Source organism: Teleopsis dalmanni, chromosome 1 (assembly GCF_002237135.1).
Source record: "Teleopsis dalmanni isolate 2A chromosome 1, ASM223713v2, whole genome shotgun sequence".
NCBI lineage: Eukaryota > Metazoa > Arthropoda > Insecta > Diptera > Diopsidae > Teleopsis > Teleopsis dalmanni.
The window spans coordinates 134,225,163-134,235,095 of NC_051846.1; the positions used below are offsets into that span (position 1 = coordinate 134,225,163).

The following is a 9,933-nucleotide window of genomic DNA, read 5'->3' on the forward strand; positions in this document are numbered from 1 at the left end:
ATGTTGTTAGCAAAAAAGGCCTCGATAATGATGGCAAGCAAAAACAAAGAATGGTGATTGATTTCAGAAAACTTCATGAAAAAACTATATCGAATAGATACCCGATACCCGATACCAGACACCTCAGTTATATTCGCGAACTTAGGGAAATCAAAGATATTTACGACATTAGATTTAAAATCTGGCTTTCACCAGATTATCCTCGCGGAAAACGATAGCCAAAAGACGGCATTTAGTGTTAATAATGGCAAATATGAATTTTGTCGCTTGCCATTTGGGCTAAAGAATGATCCTAGTATATTCCAAAGAGCAATAGATGATATCCTGCGAGAAGATATAGGAAAAATATGTCACGTTTACATGGATGACATAATTATTTATTCACCTAATGAAAAACTGCATATCGAACATGTGGATAGGATATTAAAAAAACTTGAACAAGCGGGAATGCGAGTTTCTTCAGAAAAATCAAAATTCTTTAAAACACCGTAGAGTTTCTGAGTTTTGTTGTTACTGAAGAGGGCATTAAAGTATGTCCAGAAAAAGTTAAGAGTGTTCTTAACTATAAAATGCTTACGATATTGAGAGCGCTACGCTCGTTTTTGGGTTTGTCTGGATATTATAGAAAATTTATTAGGGACTATGCCAGACTAGCTAAACCCCTAACAAAATATCTAAGTGGTGAAAATGGTCACATAGGTACGAGATATTCAAAACAAACTAAAATAACATTTGATTGTGAAGCCAGGGATGCATTTGAAAGATTAAAAAACATTTTAGCGTCAGAAGATGTTCTCCTTCAACATCCCGATTATAGCAAGGCTTTTGAGTTAACAACTGATGCTTCGTCTGTTGCTTTGGGAGCAGTATTATCTCAAAATGGTAAGCCTATAACAATGGTGTCTAGAACTTTATCCAAGAGTGAGGATCGGTATTTTGTGTTTGAAAAAGTAAGTCGCGTTCGTGGTGCGCTCCGTGTTTTTTCGAAGTGAAACCTAGTAAAAGACTTGTCATTAAATACGAAAGTACCAAAAAATATAATATAATATCATAATTAGTTAAAGAACTTGCCGAAAGTGCGGAAATATCGCGCCCGCGGTGTTATTTTATTAATTGATTAGATTTTTTTTATAATATTCCGAACGGAAAATCAAAAACATAAAACAAAAAATAACATTCACCTAATATTTGTTATTTGATATTTTATTACACATATACAATCAGCTGATATAGACAGCATAGTGTTGCAAAACTACTAACCTAGTGCACAATTTTTGGCTTTACATCGTGTAAAAAAATAATATTGTGTAATTCAATTTGTCAGCTCTAATAGCGTAGTTGTAAGTTATTTTCTTTTTATATATATATCAACTAACAAAAATTACGCAAAGAACTTAATCTAATATGAATCCGCAGCAACCTCCACTTAATGGTGAAGGAAAAGTATCAAAATTTAAAGAGAAAGCCGAAAGTAGTGCTATATCTAAATATATAGAAAAAATAAACAATATGGAGCAGGTATGTCTTCAACTTAGAAATGAGATAGAAGTTCTTAAAAAAGAAAATGAGTTGCTTAAAGGTTCTCCATTACCTGTTACCCAAAAGTCTGAGAATGTGCACAATCAAATTGTATACGAAACTGATGAAGGTGAACTTGCGGAAGAAACGGAGTGGATCTTTAAGAAAAGGCCCGCTAAGAAGAGAAAACCTGATCGCTCTCCTGACTCCATATCTCCTTCCAAGGACAAAAATATGGCATCAGTTTATGTAATTAAGAATGCCTCAGCAGACCAAAAATCATCACGTCCACCGCCAATTATGGTCTCAGAAGGAATGAACTACTCAGATCTCCTTCTCATTGCTAAAAACAACTGTAAAGAAGAATTTTCTATCAAACTTTTAAATAGTACTTTGTACAAAATCAGTACATCTGAGGTTAATGACTACAGATCAATAACAAAAGCACTATCTACGCAAAAAATTGCTTGGTATTCTTATGAAAATAAACAACTGCGTCCGATAAAAGTAATAGCTAAACACCTTCCAAAGTCATGTGACCCGTCTGAGATTGTAACTGATGTGCAAGATAAAGGATTGAACATTCTAAATGCGATAAATAAGTGGAAGCCCTTCTCAAAAGAGCCACTCGACATGTTTATGCTCACATTTGATGCGTCCGAAGATATTAAGAAAATACACGAAATCAAAACTGTATTGAATTGTGTAATTAAAATAGAAACAATAAAGCGGTCGAGACAAATACCACAATGTAAAACATGTCAAGAATATGGTCACACTCAAAACTATTGTGGCAAAATAGCCCGATGTGTTAAATGTGTCGGCAACCATAAGACAATAGAATGCAAAAAGCCTGATCAGCAACAACCTAAATGCTGCAACTGCGGAGAAGAACATCCGGCCAATTACAGAGGTTGTGTAGTGGCTAAGGAGCTCCAAAAACAAAGAAATAAAATAATTCAAGAGAAGAATGGAAATCTCCAGCGAAATAAAGTAACCAAAAATCAACATAATAATAAACCATCTGATTTAATAAACAAAAACTTAAAACCTACTAACAAAAACAATCCAACGTACGCTGAAATGGTGCGATCCAACGCCCAGCCTGATGAAAATCATAAAATTCTTAACCAAATATTAGAAAAATTAACTCTACAAGAAAGCTACTATAAAATGTTAGATAAGAGGCTTACTAAGTTAGAACAAAAAAAGATAACTTAATTAATAATGTCAAGTTTACAAAAAATAATGCTTTGGAACTCTAATGGTTTACTCAAACATTTTAGAGAGCTTGAACTTGTTTTAGCAGCCAGAGAAATAGATGTTTGCCTTATTACTGAAACGCATTTCACACATCATTCATACCTAAAATTCTAAAACTACAAGTTTCATCACGTAGTACATCCCAGTAATTGCGCTCGAGGAGGAAGTGGAATCTTAATTCGGAAATCTCTTAAGTATTTCGTATCCAAAATAATCTCCAAAGAAGAATTTCCGGCGATAACCATTACGCTTGATCTGCAATGTAAATTACAAATTACTTCTGTCTACAGCCCGCCAAGGCACAAAATTAAAACAGAGCAGTACAAACAGCTTATTGAAATGCACAAACACCGCTTCATCATGGGCAGTGACTTCAATGCAAAGCATACGCACTGGGGTTCTCGTCTAATCATAACCAAGGGGAGAGAACTTCTAAAAGCTATACAACAAACTGGCTGTGAATGCATGTCATTTAGAAACCCTACGTATTGGCTGATACTGTAAAAACTGATACTGTAAAAATACCAGACCTCCTTGATTTCTTCATCATAAAGCAAGTCTCGACATACAATCTTAAAATAGAAGACGGAACCGAACTTAACTCTGACCACTCCCCGGTATACCTTACTACATATGGCTCTCCTATTGTTAACAACGTGACGACTAAAATTGTCAATAAGTCAACTGACTGGAATTACTTTAGAACATTCCTTTCTAATAATATTTCGGCTTCGACTGAAATTTCCGGTGAAGGCGATGTGGAGTTCGAAATTACAGACCTTACAAGAAAGCTTCAACAAGCCGCGTGGTTAAGCACTCCTATATGGAAGAAATCAAACTGTCCGCATAGATATCCAATGGCCATATTAGAACTACTACAAAAAAAACGTAAAATAAGGAAAAAGTGGCAATATTCGAGATCCCCAGCAGTTAAAGCTAATTTAAATAGGCTGACTAAAGAACTTACCTCTGAGATCAAGCGCTTTAAAAATAAACAATTCCATTCATACTTGTCTGATTTGACCAATGATCGCAGCACAGATTACTCCTTGTGGAAATGCACTCGAAATATAAAACGTCCAGCCTCTCATAACGCACCAATAAAGACCTTCACTAGCCAATGGGCCAATAGTGATAAAGAAAAAGCTGAACTTTTTTCTGAACATTTAACAAAACTATTCTCTATTTCTGGTAGTGAGAATAGTGTTGAAACTTGTTTTCTGGGTACTAATAGCATAAACAATTTGCCGCCAACTAGCGAGCTTGAAGTAATGATGATAATAAAGAACGAACTTAAGCTAAAAAAAACACCAGGATATGATCTCATAACTGCAGAAATTCTTAGAGAAATCCCAGCTAACTGCATAGTTAAAGTTACTAACATCTTCAATGCTGTTCTACGATTGAAATATCTCCCTGTGCTGTGGAAGGTCTCAGAAATTATTATGGTCCTTAAACCGGGGAAAGATGCAAACGAGGTTAGCTCTATAGGCCAACAGCTCTCCTACCTGTGCTTTCAAAAGTATTTAAAAAAATTATGCTCAAACGGATGTTGCCTTTACTTGAACAACAGCAGACCATACCTATGCATCAATTTGGATTCAGGTGTAATCACTCGACCATTGATCAAGTCCACAGAATCACAAACGTAATCGAAACTGCCCTTGAGGAAAAGAAAGTATGTTCAGCAGTATTCTTAGACGTATTCCAGGCTTTCGACAAAGTTTGGCATACAGGTCTACTAACAAAAATAAGAGACATTTTTCCGTTGGAGTATTTCGATATGGTTTCTTCTCATTTGACCAATCGTTACTTCCGTGTTAAGCATGGAAACGATTACAGTGAACTCCAAAAAATCAACGCTGGGGTACCCCAAGGCAGTGTACTTGGTCCTTTGTTATATTTAATATACACACATGATTTGCCAACGAGCTCAGCGACGTTTACAGCGACGTTCGCTGACGATACAGCTGTTCAAGCAATTGTAGATGATGAACTAACAGCAGCCAGGCGTCTGCAGTTTTCTGTCAATGACATTATCGCTTGGGCTGAAAAGTGGAAAATAAAACTTAACCACTATAAATCAGTTCACGTCAACTTTACAAACCGAAATATCAGATTTATGCCCCTCTACATTGATGGAATACAAATTCCACATTCTAATACGGCTAAGTACCTCGGTATGACATTGGATGCAAAGCTGAGATGGAATGAACATGTAAAAAAAAGAGAGATGAGCTGAATATAAAATACAGATCAATCAAATGGCTTATTGGAAAGAAGTCGAAACTGTCACTTCATAACAAGCTTTTAATTTACAAACAAATATTGAAACCAATTTGGACATATGGTATTCAGCTCTGGGGATGCGCTAGCAGCACACATGTTGAAACCATACAAAAATTCCAAAACGTTATATTAAGGGGTGTGGCAAATGCACCATGGTACGTAAGGAACTCTGATCTGCATCGTGATCTAGGGATAAATACGGTGGTGGAAGAAATACAGCGAAATGCAAGAATGCACCTGCATCGACTGTACTCTCATCCGAATGATGAAGCTAACGAACTGGCGTCAATAGAGCCAACACGTCGCCTTAAGCGGCGAAAACCTTGTGATCTTTGGTCGCAACCTGTCCGAAATGCGTGATAAGTGAACTTGCGTGATTTCTGATTAAATTCTTTATAATTGTTGATTAAAATTCTTTGTTAGTGTTGGCAACTCTGCCAAGATGACAGTTGACAGATAAAGTAGAATTAACATTTTAATTCTGTCAGTTATTTTGAACTTGTGAAATAATAATAACTTGGAGTTTTTTTGAATAAATAAATATCTAAATTATACAGATATAACAGTGGCGACGAGGATATATATTTTTTTTTGCATTACATGAAAAATATATGTACACAAAAAAAAATGAATCCACAAGAATTCAAGTTATTTTTCCAAGAAATGCAAAACCAACGTGCGAAAGACACGGAAGCAATGCGTGAACTTTTCAAGGAGTGTTTGCAAATGAAAGCAGTTCCGAACACAGAAAAACCGGAGCAAACAATGGAGATTTTAGCATCGAGTCTCACGGAATTTGTTTATGATCCAGAAAATAACTTAACATTTGAAACGTGGTATACGAGGTATGAAGATTTATTCTTAGTAGATGGTAGCAAACTTGATGACGCAGCGAAGGTCAGGCTTCTATTAAGAAAACTCAGTACAACTGTGCATAATAAATATATGGACTTTATTTTGCCTAAGCATCCACGTGAATATAATTTCACTACAACAGTGGAGAAATTAAAACAACTGTTTGGACTCCAAAAGTCACAATTCAGCTTACGCTATAGCTGCTTACAGTTAACCAAACCACCAGATACCGACTATACTACGTACGCAGCCGAGGTTAATAAACAATGTGAAAATTTTAAATTGAATAGCCTGTCACTGGACCAGTTCAAATGTTTAATGTTCGTATTGGGGCTGAAATCGGAAGCAGACTTCGAAATAAGAACCCGAATATTGACCAAACTGGACACAGAAGCTGATACCATCAACTTGGAAAAACTTACAAACGAGTGTCAGCGTATTATTAATTTAAAATCCGACACAGCGCTGGTAGAAAATAAATCACGCGAAAATCAGGTGAATCGAGTACAAGCAAATAAGCTTAAGAACAATCACAAACCGAAAACACCATGCTGGTTTTGTGGAGCAATGCATTATGTGCGTGACTGCCCATACAAAAATTATAAATGCGAAGACTGTCACAACATAGGCCATAAAAAAGGTTATTGCAAAGCGAAAAATTCATCAAAATCAAAATGCAATAACAACAACAAAAATAATAGCAATGGTAAAGCAAAAACATTTTCACAGCTACGATCCAACAGTATATACACAACGAACAGCATCACAGCTTCACAGCGTAAATATGTCCACGTTAAAATCAACAATGTGCGAATCAAATTGCAATTTGATACTGCATCGGACATAACTATCATTTCAAAATTTAATTTCGACAAATTAAATATTTTAAATACAATGGAAGTACAACCAGAATCTGCTAAAAGTGCAACTGGAAACTTACCATTGTACGCAAAATTTACATGTGATGTGCAGTTAAAAGACACAATTAGAACACTTACGTGCTTCGTTACAACGATCGATTTGAACGTATTCGGATTGGACTGGATAACTGCTTTTCAACTTAGCGATATGACGCTTAATGCTATTTGTAGCCAAATTTCAACAACAAAACAGGCAAGTAATGTTTCAATAAAGTCGTCAAATTGCAAATTTCTTCCGGAAAAATTATTTCCAGAACTTTTCGATAATGCTATGGGTCTTTGTAATAAAACTAAGGCACATTTAATTATTAAACCAAACTGTCAACCTGTTTTTCGACCTAAGCGCCCGGTAGCATACGCAGTTCAACATTTGGTTGAAGAAGAAATCAAGCGACTTCAAGATCTCGACATTATCGCACCCATAAATTACTCTGACTGGGCCGCACCAATCGTAGTTATCAAAAAGCCAAATGGTAGCATTCGTATTTGCGCTGATTTCTCAACTGGTCTTAACGACGCGCTTGAATCTTACAAGTATCCACTACCGCTTCCAGAGGATATTTTTGCAAAAATTAGCAATGCAACAGTATTTAGTCATATAGACCTTTCGGACGCTTTTCTCCAAATCGAAGTTGATAGCAAATCGCAAGAACTTCTCACAATAAACACGCATCTAGGTTTATTCAAATACAAGCGTATGGTTTTTGGCGTTAAAACTTTTCCGGCAATTTTCCAACAAATTATGGATAAAATGCTTGCGGGCTTAGATTGCGCAGCTGCTTACATCGACGATATCTTTGTCTCAGGTAGAAACCAACAAGAGCATGACAACAACTTACATGAAGTTCTACAACGTATTTATCAATACGGGTTTAAACTCAAGATCGCAAAATGCAATTTTTCAGTTCCTGAAATTGCTTACTTGGGATATATTGTCAGTAAAGACGGCATTCGCCCAGATCCAAAAAACATTGAAGCAATCAAGACAATGCCTGCGCCAACCAATCAATCCGAACTTAGATCACTTTTAGGTGCTATCAATTTTTATGGAAAATTCATAAATCACATGCGCAAATACCGAGGACCATTAGACGAACTACTTCAAAACAACAAGCAGTGGCAATGGACGGAACTTCATCAACGCTGTTTAGATGGTTTCAAGCAAATTTTGTCATCAGAGTTATTATTAGCGCATTACGATCCACTAAAAAACATAGTAGTCGCTGCAGATGCATCTAACTATGGGCTCGGAGCTTGCATTTTTCATGAAGCTGACGACGGTTCAATGAAAGTAATATGTCATGCATCCAGATCACTAACGCCCACAGAAAAACAATATAGCCAAATAGAAAAAGAAGCTCTTGCGCTTATTTTCGCGGTTACGAAATTTCACAGAATGGTTTTTGGGAGAAGATTCAAACTTCAAACAGATCATAAGCCTCTTCTAGCTATATTTGGTGATAAAACTGGAATTAAGGTGCATCAAGCAAATAGACTTCAACGTTGGGCAATTAAACTGATTGCATACGACTTCGAATTAAAGTTTATTTCAACTAACAGTTTTGGGTATGCAGACGTTTTATCACGACTCATACATAACACAATCAATCCTTCAGAAGACTATGTCATCGCTGCAGTAGAGTTTGAAATTGAAAGTAAACAAATTTTACATAACTCACTTGATAAGCTGCCGCTTACCAGCAAAATGATTACTTACGAAACAGCTAAGGACAAGGTTTTAGCTAAAATTCTCGAATATGTAACTGAAGGATGGCCATAAAACTGCAACAACAGTGAGTTAAAAGCTTACTTTAACCGAAAAAACGACATATGTATAGTTGACGGATGTTTAATGTTCGGACAACGCATTATTATACCTCAAATTTTCCGAAAGCGCATTCTTAAAGAAATTCACCGAGGTCATCAAGGCATAGGTCGTACTAAAGCCATCGCGCGGAACTACGTTTATTGGTCAAATATCGATTACGATATTGAAGCAATGGTGAAAAGTTGTTCAAATTGTGCCGCAGCAGCTAAAATGCCCACAAAAACAACTTTACATCCTTGGCCAAAACCTTCTGATTCTTGGGAACGGCTCCATATTGATTATGCAGGACCAATAGATTCATACTACTATTTGGTCGTAATCGATGCGTTCTCAAAATGGCCAGAAATTATACAAACAAAATCTATAACAGCAACTCAAACAATTTCCAGCTTGAAAGAAATTTTCGCTAGATTTGGGTTACCGAAGACAATAGTTTCAGACAATGGTACTCAATTTGTGAGTCACCAATTTCAACAGTTTTTAGCGGAAAACGGCATTAGTCATATACGAAGCAGTCCGTACTATCCCATGTCAAATGGACAAGCCGAAAGGTTTGTGGATACTTTAAAGCGAGCACTCAAAAAGTTAAATGGGAAGGGGGTAACTGCTGAAAATCTTCAAACATTTCTACAAGTTTACCGATCAACTCCGAATAAGCAAAATGAGGACAGTAAATCGCCAGCTGAAGTTTTACTAAAAAGAAATATCCGTATTAAACTTGACTTAATTAAACCAACGCTGGTGTCTTTACCAGACCCAAATGCCAAGTTTAAAAACAAGTGCGGTGACCGAAAAGATCAAGAAAATGAGTTATCTTTAGAAATATGTACTTCCGAAGATATCGCCAACGAAAAGTGTTTAGTTGATGCATTTGGCCTCTACGAAACAACACCTAAAGATGTGGTCGAAATAACTAACAACAACATGGTTTCGACTCCAGATCAATCTTTCAACAAAGTAACCGAGATTGCAATCCCTCAAACTGAGAAGCACAATGAGGCAGTTGTTCCGTATACCCGACCAAGGCGTACTAGACATCCTATTGACCGTTATAGACCCTAGAATCACCGCATTGGAGATTTAATCTCAAAAGGGGAGGTGTTGGCAACTCTGCCAAGATGACAGTTGACAGATAAAGTAACATTTACATTTTAACATTTTTAATTCTGTCAGTTATTTTGGAACTTGTGAAATAATAATAACTTGGAGTTTTTTGAATAAATAAATATCTAATTATACAGATATAACACTTTGTTTATT

General features: G+C 36.2%; 1 protein-coding gene across 1 annotated transcript; it reads left to right on the forward strand.

Annotated features, from left to right (window-relative positions):
- The first annotated feature begins 8,697 nt into the window (after positions 1-8,697).
- Positions 8,698-9,735, forward strand: LOC119666224 (uncharacterized protein K02A2.6-like). The gene has a single exon (XM_038075507.1). The coding sequence runs from the start codon at positions 8,698-8,700 to the stop codon at positions 9,733-9,735; it is 1,038 nt and encodes a 345-aa protein (XP_037931435.1).
- Positions 9,736-9,933: the final 198 nt, after the last annotated feature.

Coding starts and splice junctions, on each gene's coding strand:
- LOC119666224 (XM_038075507.1), top strand. CDS start 8,698: ATGTTCGGACAACGCATTATTATACCTCAAATTTTCCGAAAGCGCATT.